General features: G+C 47.6%; 2 protein-coding genes across 2 annotated transcripts in view; one reads left to right on the top strand and one right to left on the bottom strand.

Annotated features, from left to right (window-relative positions):
* The window catches only part of scinlb (scinderin like b), a 305691-nt gene that overhangs the window by 271554 nt on the left and 19362 nt on the right, over positions 1-14775 (top strand). The window lies entirely within an intron of this gene.
* On the bottom strand, positions 1003-5186 carry LOC132462492 (TOG array regulator of axonemal microtubules protein 1-like). The gene is made up of 10 exons (XM_060058044.1): positions 5029-5186; positions 4779-4884; positions 4144-4379; positions 3635-3793; positions 3412-3538; positions 3165-3334; positions 2710-2893; positions 2362-2581; positions 2181-2267; positions 1003-1970 (listed from the first exon to the last, which is right to left on the bottom strand). Exons 1-10 carry the CDS (start codon positions 5169-5171, stop codon positions 1744-1746), a joined length of 1659 nt encoding a protein of 552 aa, XP_059914027.1. The 5' UTR covers positions 5172-5186; the 3' UTR covers positions 1003-1743.

The following is a 14775-nucleotide window of genomic DNA, read 5'->3' as shown; positions in this document are numbered from 1 at the left end:
CGTTAGCAGGAGAGACATTGGCACTTGCAGATGGGATTGACAGTGGAGTTTTTCTAGCTACTATCTACTCAGAGTTTACCACTGGGGATTGCACACACAGCAATTTGCCCATTGTGTGTGTAACGGATAATCATTCTCTTCTTGATGCTGTCAAGTCTACAAAGTCTGTCACAGAAAAGAGACTCCGCCTCGAAATCAGCAGTATTAAGGAGCTCATGCACTCTGGAGCTGTTCAGCAGATCATGTGGTTACCTACCAAGGAACAGCTTGCTAACTGCTTGACGAAGACAGGGACTTCTGCACTAAGTCTGCTGAGGGCCCTCAGCGAAGGTGTACTGCATCTTAAAGACTAAATGATCTTGACAATAGACTAGTTAGTTTGGTCATTAAAACTGTCATTTAATCACACCTGTTTAGCTGTTGTAGGTTTAAAATATAACCGATGTTGATGTTCTATTTCTTGGACAGTGTTACACTGAAATGTGTGGATTCCTGATGTTCAAATCCAAATGTTCTTCGTTTTGAAAAATGTTCTTAGTTTTGTAAAAAATAAATTCTTTAAAGAAAAAGGGGAGATTGTTAAGTTGCATGTTATCTACTGCGCGTGCGCAGTTTGTGATGCTTGCTGTTCTATCGGGGAATAATGGCGGCAGCCATGGTTGTGCATGTAATATGCTAACGTTCAGTAAACGTTTCAACTTGATCAACTGTCGTTGTGGTTATTGAATTATCTGGATTAACACATTGATGGCTGAGAAATGCCGGATATGTCTCCAAACTCACGCTGAAATGTGCCGGTAGCTAAAAATCCCAGGGTGGAAACGAATTGGATATGCACAGTGATTGCGTTTGTGAGTCTCGTGTCTCAAGCCAACATTGGCCCTGAATCACGACACAAATCCAGGAGTACATTCTTTGGGAAATGGTACCTACTAAGAAGCCACTCTGTGCTCTCTCCATGCAGACCAGTACAATCTTTGACAACGCGCTCCCTGCGGAGCGCATGGTTTGCCAAGTCTTCCAATAACGCAAGATCAGCCATTGCACTAGATTTCAAACATTTCTCACAGCTGTCTTTTATAGGGTTTGACACCAATTAGGTAATTTGTCTGTTTAAAATTAGACAAGGGAGTAATTTTATGTTTTCTAATTAAAGTAAACATGGGAGATATGTGGATGTCGATTGCTTAATGCAGACGTTGACACTCTTAAATGCTTTGCTTTGCACTTGTAATATCGCTATTCTACCACTAGATTCTGTTCGTAAGCTTGGCCAGAGCTCTGCTTAAATTTACATTTTGGTAAATTCCATACTTTGCGTGGCAATGATCTTACGCCCTCCTTACGCACAAATCTGTGCGTAAGTACGGTTGATCAATGAGGCCCCAGGCTTTGATAACAGGCTTTGAGAGGCTACCTGTTCGGATCGGCTTAGCTCAGGAGGTAGAACAGTTGTATTGTAATAGGTTGCTGGTTCGATCCCCAGCTCCTCCTAGCTGAGTGTTGATGTGTCCCTGAGCAAGTCATTTAACCCTAACTGCTCCCGACGAGCTGGCTGTCACCTTGCATGGTTGACTCTGCCGTCGGCGTGTCAATGTGTGTATTATCCGATGTAAGTCGCTTTGGATAAAATGCCCTAATTGTAATTGTAAATTGTACCTGTTAAAGTGCAACACAAGCTACCTGTAAAAGTGCAAAGAGAGCAGTGAGTCTTCTCGTTCCCGTCCTTACGTCATTTTTTATTCAGGACATGGTTCTCAGCAGCTGGTTGAGGTCCTTGCCGACGCTCGGGGGCTGGGAGGCGGCGCTCTGCCGCAGGCCGGGCCCCATCTGATTGTGGAGGGCTCGGCACAGGCTGGTGGTCGCCCGGTGCACGCTGCCGCTGGACGGGCCCAGCAGGCCCCACAGCAGGGGCAGCGCCTTCTGCTCCACCAGCTGGGGCCGGCGGGGGTACAGCTCCGTCACCAGCTCTGGGGGGGGGAGGAGGAGACGGAGGGAAAGGGGGAGGGGAGGAGACAGAAGAGAGAAGGAGGAGGAAACCAAGGAAGAGACGGAGGAGATGGAGGCGGCAGAGCAGAGCGGATCAGATGCCTCTTGATTGGCCACACAATGGTATACGTATGTTTGGTGCTGATCATTGCCAAGAACAAAACAAACACATTTTTTTGCCATTAACAAACCTGCAACCTTCTCGATCAGGTCCACCTTTGCTTGGCCGCTAAGAACCCGTGCCTTGAAGCAGAACGGCTCCAGGAGGAGGCTGTTGTCTGGAGAGGGGCAAGGGAAGAACACATGAGTAACAAGGACAACGCTGTGGTCAGACCGGACCGTGTTCTGGACAGCTCCCCACCAGGCCCTCACCGAGGTTCAGGACCAGCTCGCAGAGCGCCCCTGTGGCGGCCGAGTACACAGCGCGGTTCTTGGAGTTGAGGTGGTTGTCCACGATGGCGGGCACCAGGTGGTTGAGCACCCCGGACAGGTTGTCCTTCAGCAGGCGCACCATCCCCTGCAGGGCCTCCAGGGCGTACAGGTTCACCTTACGGTTGGACTCCTGCAGGCGGTCTCTGAAGAGGTCAAACACCTGGGGGAGCGGGGAGAAACGGGGAACAGGTGAACAAAAAGGGGACAGGAGGGAGTCCAACCAGGAGAGGGGATAAGGGCGAGTGTGAGGTAGTGGGCGTTTACGAGCAGTGGGAGGGTTTTACGGACCGGGAACAGGCTGCGGATGACCATGCTGGGGTTGTGCTGGCAGTCGGCCACCAGCTGGTCGAGGCCTTTGATGCGCTCCCTGAAGTCCTTTGACTCCAGCAGAGCGGTGAGCTGCCTGATGTACTCAGCCTTGTCTTCGATGATGGGCCCCTGAGGTTTGGAGCTGTACTTGCTGTTGGGCTCCCTGGAGGGTACCACAAAATATAATGTCATGAAATTGCATACATACATACTACATATATATATATAGATATATATATATATATATAATCTTGGAAATAAGATAAAAGATATTCTTAAAGAATTAATATAGGAGAGACATTGCAAACAAAAGCCATCATGTGTGTTCTGGAACACGACCCCGAGAGAGGAGCTGACCTCATAGCATAAGTAAGGCTTTTACTTTCACCAACATATTTCCAAGGTGGCTGTCATGTGTCTGGGAGGAGTCTCACCTGGGGGTGGTGGTGGCGGTGTTGGTCGGGGTGGCGGTGGTGGTGGTGGTGGGGCTGGGGGCTATGGTCGGTTTGGGGAGCTTCCTTTGGAGCGTCGAGGCCCTGGCGGTGCCACTGCCGGGAAGCGAGGCTGGGGTCTGGGGCGTCTCACCCAAACCCTGACCCTGACCCTGACACAACAACAACAACGTTCACAAGACCCGTCACCAGGCGGTAGGGTGGGGCAAGAGGGCGGGGCCTTCCGTACCTTTGCCTTGAGTCCACTGACCGCCTTGCGGGCGGCGGAAAGGTCCTTGGTGGGGATGTTCTTCTCCAGGAGGCTATCAAAGTCCCGGTGGGAGGACAGGAACAGCAACATCCGGCGGCCAAAGGACCTGAAGGGGGAGGAGTGAGACCGGCACGTCACCGAGCCGTTGGACACACGCCAAAGCCTTCAGCCAACACAGGAAGCCACCGGGGGCTCTACGTGCCTGGGTTCCGGGGAGGAGTCCAGGGCCAGCTTGACCACGGCCGGGAGGATTCTGTCCGTCACGTCCTTCCCTCCGGACAGCAGGCGGGCCACGCCCACCCTCTCCAGCAGGTCGGCCAGGTGCTGGGCGGCGCACTTCCTCACCGCCGCGCTCAGGTGGCTGCAGACGCACACAGGCTCAACATGAAGGACGCACACAAAGAGACACAAACCACAGAAGTACACAACGGATGGAGATAAGGAAACATCGGCTAGACCTCTGGAGTATCCTACGTACCAGTCCAAAGCAGATTAAGGATGTTAGAAACGTTTCCTTTGACACTCAAGTCCTGTTTAAATGTCTACTTTTTCTGTTGTGCGTTTGCATCTGCCGCTGATTCTTTGTACTTTTTATGAATCATAGATTTAATCTTGCAATACCGTTACTGTGGTAGATATACTAGAAAACATAACAAGGCGCAATACAGTGTGTTTGTGTCTGCGTTGTGCGTGTGCGTGCAGCCCCCTGACCTCAAACCCCCGTCCAGGAAGGCGTTGATGCAGCGTGCCGGCGTGCAGTGCCGCACCATGTGGCCCAGCGCCGCGTCCACTTCCTCCCGGATGAAGGCGTTGCTCTCGGCCGCCTTGTGCAGCAGCGCCCTGGCCGTGGTCTCCACCTCCTTGTCCATGGCCCGCTGCAGGTGGCAGTACAGGACGCCCAGCGTGCACACGGCTACGCGGGACACGCCCGAACGCAGGTTCTTCACCTGAGAACCAGACACACACGTAGTAGACACCACTCACTCTGTAAAGGTTCTTTGAGTGTCTTGGAAAGCGCTATATGAAGGAAATGCAGGCGTTACATAATAATATGTTTCACACTCTTCGCTTCATTCAAGGCTGTGTTTAGCTAACTTTGTTCATGGCGAATCAACCACTCGTTCTATGGTGTAGAATTGATGGGGATGGTTTTACACACAGCGAGGTCTATAGACTAAGCTGTAGACAGTATTGAGTTTGTTTTACACTTGCAGACAGTGACGGACTGTCCACACCCAGCCGCCCGCCCACTCACACGCCCACCCACAGTGACAGACGCTGGTCTCCATGTTACGCGGTAGAGAGAGAGAGAGCACCAGGGAGCAGGCCCAGTGAGGGGGAGCTACCTCTTGAACGAGGGCGAGGCAGACGTCGCGGAGCCTGGGGAGCAGCGTGTCCTCGTGGTTCTGGGCCAGACTGCGCAGCACCGTGAGCCCTTCCATCTTCTCCTGCCTGCGTTCAGAACCACAGCAGGTCAGTCAGATGAAACACAAGTTCGGATTGCTTCGACTAATTCTGTGTGTGTGTGTGTGTGTGTGTGTGTGGGGGGAAATTCTGAGTGTGTGTGGTGTGTGTGTGTGTGTGTGTGTGTCTCACCAGTTCTCTGAGCTGATGAGAGTGAGGCTCTGTGTCATGGCCAGCTCAGGTTTGGGGAAGGGTTGGGGCCCGGGTGGGTCTCGCTGGGGGCCGCTGAGGGAGCCCTGGGCCGGCTCATCTGCACACACACACGTTTGAAACATAAACGCCGGTCTCAATTAGACGCCGGCGCCTTGCCAGGGTCGCGTGACAACATCACAGACGTATTTCCGAGCATTACCAACTTTCGCCAATAGATGGCATCAGTTCACCAAAAGGAAAATCCAAAGGAATTAAAGGCCTGTTCCATATGGACGCCTGTCCCAAACACATGCCGCTTGAGTTCAGGGATTGAAACAAATGAAAGCCCGGGCTAATAATTAAAGTTTTATGGTATGCAGGCTCAATCCTATAAAAAAAGAAGAGTTCCATTGGATTGATTTATTTGTGTAAGAGATGCCATTCTTACCTCTGCTATCCAACAGCTTCTCCTCCAGCTCGGGCTCAGCGGTCAGCCTCTGGTCAGGGAAACAGCGGCCCCCGTTCTTCTGCCTCTTCCCAGAGGGCCCGGCCTCTTCCCCTGCCTGGTGGGGGGGCGGGCCCCGGAGCTTCTCCCGGGGGATCCTGCCGTTCCTCAGACGCTCCTGCACAGGGGGAAACGGGCTGAACGCGCACTTACCTCTGCCCGCCACGCCTTCAGGAACATCAGAGGCTGGCGGGCTGCCTGGGGCCTGGGACCTCTGGCCGTTGGCGAACTGGGAGCGCTCTGTCCCAGAGAGGTCCGCCTCGGCGCCTCCGAGCGCCCGGCGGCGGGCGGAGGCAGCAGCGTTCCAGGACGAGGGGGCGGAGCTCAGCGGGGCGTCCCGCAGATCCACTGTGAAGGACACTGTTTAAAAGTACACGTTAAGCATACTTTAAAGCAACAAATATACTTGGAATAACTTTTGTATGCTTCAATTAGATTTGTACTACAATAAAGTGTACTACTTGTTCACCTGGGGGTCTATGTGGGGGCTTGGCCTCAGTAGGGCGGAGGACGATCCTGTCGTTGGCTCCAGCGGCTGGGGCAGCCAACCGGGGCAGCCTAGCCCCACGATGGTGGTCAGGGTCAGCCACTTCTAATGAGGGGAAATTAAGTACACTTTGATAAAACATTTTAATAGTGTTTTACACAGGACTTGAAAATAAGTGTACATTGTGTACACAAGTACACAATGACCACGTATTTGCAATTTTTCTAAGGCACTGTAATACAATTTGTATTACAGCTAACATACTTACGTTAAATACGTTAAACATACTTTAATTTAAGGACAAAAAGTAAAAGTTCACTTGTAATAACATTTGCATACTTTAATTATATTTGCAATAGGGCTGCAACAACGAATCGATAATATCGATAAAAATCGATTACTTTTTTACGTTTAATAAGTTACCCATAGGCGCAGCACTGTTTACAGCCAGCCGCCGACAGGTTGGTTCATGGTTCATGCACGCCCACAGCGAGCTTTAGTGTGAGCGACCACAGATTGTATTTTGGTCATATCTTAAAACTGGACTGTAGGCCTACATAAAAGTGTTGTACCTTCACTGTCTTTGGGTTAAAAAAACTCTTTCAACTCAGTATCCGTCTAGTCCAACCGAAAACTCTGTCAGCTGCTGCTGCTGCAGACGTTGTGCAGACGGGCTCGGAGTCGGCACCACTTGCATCAACAGTCATTCAAAGCAGCGGTCGTAATCACACAACCGGACGGTAAAGTCCCGTCAGTTAAAAATAGTATTCCAGTTTTTAAATCCATGTTAAAATCGGCAGGATATAGAGGTAGTTAGCTTTAAAAAAACAACAACTAACCAATGGTTACAAACGGTGTCAAATGTGATGTGTTCAGGTCGGCTCAGTAATATGATTGATGCGTTCAAATGCAACAGAAAAAAATAAATAAAATTTTTAGATTTTGGTGAAAACTTGTTTTCCCAGTAATATAAAATAGATAGTAAAGATAGAATTATGACCTGTTTAATGTCCTATCTTGAACTATCATCATCTTATCAGCAATTAAAGCAATATTACAAGTTCTATTTCAAGGAGTCTCGAAAATGGTATCAATAGGTTTGACCGGTTAACCATGGACATCCCTTATATACATAAAAAAGTATATCATACATTGTATGTTTTTTTTTGTGTTATCCCAGTTATGTTTTTTTTATTTTTATTATTTAATATTACTTTTAATAGTTCCGGGACGTTGGAGCAATAACCTGGTGTTTTTACACTTCAGTCTGCACTGTGAATTTGAAGTAATGTTCAGTTTTTGAATAAAGATGCGGCAATTCCAAATGTTTCTTTTTTTTATCCGATTCATCGATTAATCGAAAAAATAATCGACAGATTAATCGATTATCTAAATAATCGTTAGTTGCAGCCCTAATTTGCAATACACTAAAGTATACAACTTCTTCACCTGGGGGGGTTCGGCCCGGGGAAGTCTCCTGGCTCGAGGCGGCACCCAGAGCCCGTGCACGGGGGGACACGGTGTCGGAGTGGACCGCCGGGATCCAGGCTTCCTGGCCCTCAGCCTCCTCAGCCACAGCCAACCGGGGCAGCCTAGACCCACGAGGGTAGCGGGGGTTAAGGCCCGGGGGCTTGGCCTCAGTAGGGGGGTGGAGGACGACCCTCTCATTGCTGCCACCAGCTGGGGCAGCCAACCGGGGCAGCCTAGACCCACGAGGGTAGCGGGGGTTAATGCCCGGGGGCTTGGCCTCAGTAGGGGGGCGGAGGACGATCCTGTCGTTGGCGCCAGCGGCTGGGGCAGCCAACCGGGGCAGCCTAGCCCCACGATGGTGGTCAGGGTCAGCCACTTCTAATGAGGTGAAATTAAGTACACTTTGATAAAACATTTTAATAGTGTAGTACACAGGACTTGAAAATAAGTGTACTTTACATAAGTACACTAAAATACCACTTATTTAAAACTTTGTATAATCTTTGTAAGTACACTCTACAGCTTCAGATGTAGTTTACTTAAATACACTTCTAATTTACAGTACATTTGCAATAAAGTGCACTTTTTACAAGTACAATGCAATACCACTTAAGTATTTTAGAATTGGTATACTTATTTTTCAGTTCATTAAAGTTTAACTTGATAACATTTATTGTGAAGTACACTTTTGAAAAGTACATACGTTAAACATACTTTTAAATGAGCACAAAAAGTAAAAGTATACCTGTCATAACTTTTGTATGCTTCAATTATATTTGCAATACACTAAAGTATACGACTTCTTCACCTGGGGGGGTTTGGCCCGGGGAAGTCTCCTGGCTCGAGGCGGCACCCAGAGCCCGTGCACGGGGGGACACGGTGTCGGAGTGGACCGCCGGGATCCAGGCTTCCTGGCCCTCAGCCTCCTCAGCCACAGCCAACCGGGGCAGCCTAGACCCACGAGGGTAGCGGGGGTTAAGGCCCGGGGGCTTGGCCTCAGTAGGGGGGTGGAGGACGACCCTCTCATTGCTGCCACCAGCTGGGGCAGCCAACCGGGGCAGCCTAGACCCACGAGGGTAGCGGGGGTTAAGGCCCGGGGGCTTGGCCTCAGTAGGGGGGCGGAGGACGATCCTGTCGTCTGCGCCAGCGGCTGGGGCAGCCAACCGGGGCAGCCTAGCCCCACGAGGGTGGTCAGGGTCAGCCACTTCTAATGAGGGGAAATTAAGTACACTTTAATAAAACATTTTAATAGTGTAGTACACAGGACTTGAAAATAAGTGTACTTACATAAGTACACTAAATGACCACCTATTTGCAATTTTTCTAAGGCACTCTAATACAATTTGAGATTAACTTTCTGCAAGTATACTAAAATACACTTCTACTTTGCTATTTAGTATACTTTTTCTAAGTACACATACGTACAACTTACAATACACTTACAATAAAGTTCACTTTTTACAAGTACAATGCAATACCACTTTAAGTATTTCAGAATTAGTATACTTTTTTTTCAGTACATTAAAGTGGAACTTAATGACATTTATTGTGAAGTACACTTTTGAAAAGTGCATACGTTAAACATACTTTTAAGGAAGCACAAAAAGTAAAAGTTCACTTGTAATAACTTTTGTATACTTCATTATATTTGCAATACACCAAAGTATACGACTTCTTCACCTGGCGGGGTTCGGCCCGGGGAAGTCTCCTGGCTCGAGGCGGCACCCAGAGCCCGTGCACGGGGGGACACGGTGTCGGAGTGGGCCGCCTGGATCCAGGCTTCCTGGCCGTCAGCCTCCTCAGCCACAGCCAACCGGGGCAGCCTAGACCCATGAGGGTAGCGGGGGTTAAGGCCCGGGGGCTTGGCCTCAGTAGGGGGGCCGAGGACGATCCTCTCGTTGGCGCCAGCGGCTGGGGCAGCCAACCAGGGCAGCCTAGCCCCCCGAGGGTAGCGGGGGTTAAGGCCCGGGGGCTTGGCCTCAGTAGGGGGGGCGGGGACGAGCCTGGTCACCTCGGTGTAGTCCACCATCATGATGGAAGCAGGGGTCAGTTGAGCCCACGAAGAAAACAATGTCTTCCTGTCCATCGTCGCTGTTCAATAATCTCTCTATGAGTCTCTGTAATAAAATTAAAATAGTCTTTACCACATACATAGATTGGACCACTGCTTGGGTCTGAAGCATACGATACGCATGCAATTTTGAATTCTGGTACAAGAAATTAAGTGTGTGCGTGACGACGTATTGAGAAAAATTTGTGAAGAGAATAAAACGGCATCAGTTGTACGCTCCTATCACGGTGTCTCGTTAAGTTTACATTTACAACAACATTACTTGCATTGGAAGTCGATAAAGACAATAATTCGGTAAAAATCACGGTTCAACGCTGAAAAGTTGAACCAACCACGATTGTGTACAGCGCATACAGAACCGTGTAGTACTAACATAATTTATACATAAACGTCAGTAGCCACTAGCAAGAGAGTGAGCTAATGCAGTCGTTAAAACACCTCGTGCAGCAGCATTGCTTCAGATATGACCCTCGATGTGCGATGGCGTGAATACATGCAGCACAAACGTTCCACAAATGTACCGATCTGTATATTCATGCGGTATTACGGTTATGGTTTTCGAGTTTACGGATATTGTGACAGAAGGTTACGACGATTACCGCTAAATCGATCCGTGTTTTCACCGTGAAAAACCATTTGCAATAACATACATAATTGTTAGCGTTATCGAATAGTTAGATGACTTTCTAAAATGACATTGAACTTTTCGAAGAGGGGGCAAGGGCCCTTTGGTGTTTGGAGAGTGAGGTGAGAGGCCGTGGTAGGCCCGAGGTCCACGACGCCCCGAGCACTGCTTAACCTTATTTCAATCGAGCAAAATGTGGTAGATTTATCTTTTACACTTCGATAAATATATAATTGACATGTAATAATGTGCCATGGACGGATTTATAATAGCATTGACATAAAATGGGACTACTTATTACTACTTATTATTATTATTAGAGCTATAGTTCATGACTTACCTCTACTTGGCGTCGAAGGGCGAATGAAACTTTTAGAACTTGAGCAGATACTTGATTGACACCAGTCATTATGACGAGTCCAGCTTCCCGAACCTATCATTGAGCGCATTGTGACCTCACAGTAATTTGTGTGTTTTAATACAAAGCCTGCCTACAGGGTACCCCAGATCTTGAAACAAAAATATCACAAAAAAAAATGATGCTTTGCATTATTGCGTATGTATGCTACTGATAGTGAAAATTGCACCAGGTGTGATGTGACCGTGTGAGGATTAAACCAACCTGAGTTGGACATTAGTGAATCACACATATGAATGCATGCGTTCATATGCATGTGCATATGAACATTGCACAGAATAATATCCAACATTTCCACATTCAATCATCATAAAATATCTGATTGCCTAAACTACTACGCGACTACGCATTACAAGGTTATGGTTTGGCAGCAGGTGGCAGCATAGGACCTGAAACCAAACATTTCAAACCCGCAAGAAAGACACCCTCACATCAATTTGGGGGCCCAATTTGAAATCTTTAGTGCCACTCACAGGCCAAAGCTGGGCTTACTTTAGTGCTCAAAAGTTTGAAACATGGCCGGTTAGCTTTTTCCTTTCGGCTCTGTATTCCTTTTCCATGCTGAGAACAACACAATATTCAGTTATGCAATTTATTATTTTTTGGGCGATTTAAGTCACTAGTCCAAGACAGATACTTATGTCCAATGGCCTATTGTTGGCTCGGTCTGTTGGTTTACGGCCTGATAACAGATGCTCATTGAATCAGGGCCAATGACAAAATAACATATTCAAACTCCACATCCTTCAAATTAATCATCTACTTTTGGCATTCTATAATTGTAGGTTGAAGGCCTACTTGGTGATCATGCATTAGCCCCAGTGGCGTTTTCCCCCGGAGGCCAAGGGAAGCCAGGCTTCCCTGTTTTTTAGACATCCAATAAAAACATTCATATTAACAGTTTCGGTTATTCTTTGGTGCCGTGTTGCTGTCATTTCTTCCACATTTTCTCGTCTCATTGAGCATTTCAAAATGCGCCCCGCTAAATTCAAAATACTGTATACGCGGTAAAACACGACATTGCACACTGTGTGTCCCATGGGATGGCATCCCTTGGTGAAAAAAGAAGAAGGATTAACCAATCCGGTGAGGCTTCCGTCATGACACTGCCCTCCTGTGATTACTCAGCAGTGTGCCAAGGGAAGCCATCATCGGGCCCATGGGCTTGGCTTCACACCAATCAAATCAAAGCATCAACGTCAACGTAAAAAAATAGCGGGAGATTAGCACGTTTGTATTTTTATCATATTATCGTATAGGCAAGTGGAGTTGTGGAGGGTCGAGATTATTTAGTAAAATGTAACCAAACTGCCACATGGGCAGCAACTAAAAAATCAATCTGACGTCAGGCTTCTGCTGCGTGTGGAGAGAAAGTAGAGTGGTTATCGCACTTTCAATGAGGAGAACTTTGTCGAGTGGCTAGCTGGTAGCGCTAAACTTCAGCTACTAATTGCTGGCCATGTCTTCTTTTTGACAAAGATTCATGCTCCCTGAACAATCTCTGGGTCTCTTGTTGACCACTTCGCCACCATGAAAGACAGGAGAATGGCCTTCCTCTACAAATAGGGCGAGTAAAATACACACCTCCCGATGCGGCATAACTGTTCCCTGAGCTGTCCGTTATTATTTTATGTGTTATTATATTTCTAATTGTGCCTTGATTGCGTGGGGTGGTTGTGGGTATGGTTGTTCATAGCCGCTTGATCTGGGTTGTCTTGTGTTGTCTGTTTTGTGTAAGGAACATTGTTTAGGAGGACTGTGTGTGTGTGCAGTGGCGGACTCAGGGGGGGTGACTGCCCCCCCCCTGCCTCCATGGTTGAAATAGTGCCCTCAAGAGTGGCGAATACGAGAGAAAGTGCCTTATTGGCTGCCCAACATGTGAAAAAAATTATTGGGTGCCCTCTGGTGCCCCTTCATACAATAAATTATGATGATGAGCACTAGAACAAGATAATTTAGTGCCTCAATGAGTGCCCTCTTAATGCCCTTACAGTGCCTCCATGGTTGAAAAAAAGTGCCCTCTAGAGTGGTGGATACGAGAGAAAGTGCCATATATGATGCATCATAGCTTTTTGCATGCTGGTTGGGCGCCCCATGTTGTGCCCTTTTTATTTTTTCGCCCCTGCCCTTCAAACAGTTGTGAGTCAGCCACTTTGTGTGTGTGTGTGTGTGTGTGTGTGTGTGAGTGAGAGAGAGAGAGTGAGCGCACGCATGTGTCGTGTCGGTCAGATTACAGGCGTGTGTAAATCCTGGTAAAATCACCAGGTGCTCAAATAGCTCTTGTAGTTACGTTTAATACATACAAGCTGCGACATCTTGCAGACCAGGAGATTGATATATGCGTTGTTCAGGAGACTTTCCTCCGGCATGCAGATACTGCAAAGCTACAAGAGATCAAAGACTATGGCTGGGGAATAGTTTCTGACCCACGGAAGCACCGTTCTGGAGGGGGTATTGCTGTTATCTACAACAAAAACCTCAAGCTGAAGTCCAATACTAATGTTAAGAAATAGAAATCCTATCAAGTAATGGAGACTGTTATCGAGACCGAGAGTGCGATGCTACGTCTGGTAAATATCTACAGGCCACCGTACACGAAGAAGGCTCGGTATACTGAGTGTTTTTTCCTTGAGGAATTTAGTGATTACCTCTCTGACCTCTCCAATAAGCCAGGAACTCCAGTTATGGCCGGCGACTTCAACATACACGTTGAGCGACCTGGTGACCACTACCCTGAGAAGTTTTTGACACTACTTAGCCAACATGGACTTCAACAGTGTGTGCCACTGGTGCCAACGCACAATCTTGGAGGGACACTTGACCTTATTATCACAACAGATGGGTTTAGAGACTGTGTGCACTCTATTAGTGTTGTAGACTCGGGAACATCATCGGACCATTCTTTGGTGAGAGCAGAAGTTTCAGCTAGTGTCTCACATCTTGTTGATGATGCTAGGAAAATCAGTTACAGGGACTTTAACGAGATTGTTATTGATGATTTCAGGGAGGATATCCTACAATCGAATCTGTGTCGCTAGAGCAAGTGGTGCTCTGAGAGCCTTGAGGAATCTGTTAATCTCCACAACAAAGTACTGCTGGAACTCATGGACAAGCACTGTCCGGTTATCAACAAGACTGTCAAGGGAAAAGATCGCCCCTGGATGGATGAGGAGCTACGTGTATTGCAGAGGAAAAGAAGGGCTGCAGAGACAGCATGGAGGAAGGGAAAAGGAACACACGATGATTACGTCAGGCTCAGGAACGGTTTCTGTGGTTTAGAGAAGAAGAAGAGGATCGCCTTTACCAGAAAGTCTCTATTAGCTTCTGCAAGTGACACGAAATCTTTGTATAAGAAAGTTTACAAGCTGACTGGTAAACAATCCCAAGCCCTGCCTTCTAGTAAAGATACAAAGAAACTTGCTGAAGACTTTAAGGAGTTCTTTGCAGATAAGGTGAATACCATCAGATCCAGTATTGAAGCTGAAGCTGAAGAAGAAAACCAGAGGAAACCAGCAGATGATGATTTTAAGTACCCTGTGGGAATAAAGTGTGAAGCATTTGATCGCATCAGCAAAGATTCTCTTTTGAAGTACATCTCTAAACTGTCCAGCAAGTTCTGCTGCTTAGACCCTATACCAACATTCCTCCTGAAGAAGTGCTCAAACGAGCTTGTGCCCATTCTACTGCACATTGTTAACATCTCGATGATGCAGGGTGAGTTTCCTAGTGAGTTGAAGAAGGCGGTTGTCAAACCGACCCTAAAGAAGAAGGATGCAGATCCAGACTGCTTGAAGAACTATAGACCAGTCTCAAACCTTCCTGTTGTCTCTAAGCTTCTTGAGCGGATAGTCCTAGACCAGCTGAACAGCCACCTGCAGACCAACAACCTCCACTGCCCAGTTCAGTCTGGGTACAGACCAAATCACAGCTGTGAGACGCTGCTTGTGAAGATGACTGATGATATCTTTAGGGAAATTCATGCAGATAATATTGTTATTGTTGTCCTGCTGGATTTATCAGCGGCCTTTGATACCATCGATCATAAGAGACTTCTAAAGAAGCTGGAGAATGATTTCGGTATAACAGGTTCTGCCCTGAACTGGTTCAAGTCATATCTCAAGGACAGGTCCTTTGGTGTGAAGATTGATGTATCCATCTCTAACCTGCTGTG

Source organism: Gadus macrocephalus, chromosome 8, assembly GCF_031168955.1.
Source record: "Gadus macrocephalus chromosome 8, ASM3116895v1".
Classification (NCBI taxonomy): Eukaryota; Metazoa; Chordata; class Actinopteri; order Gadiformes; family Gadidae; genus Gadus; species Gadus macrocephalus.
The sequence above is the reverse complement of the archived record's forward strand: the minus strand, read 5'-3'. Positions and strand labels throughout refer to the sequence as shown.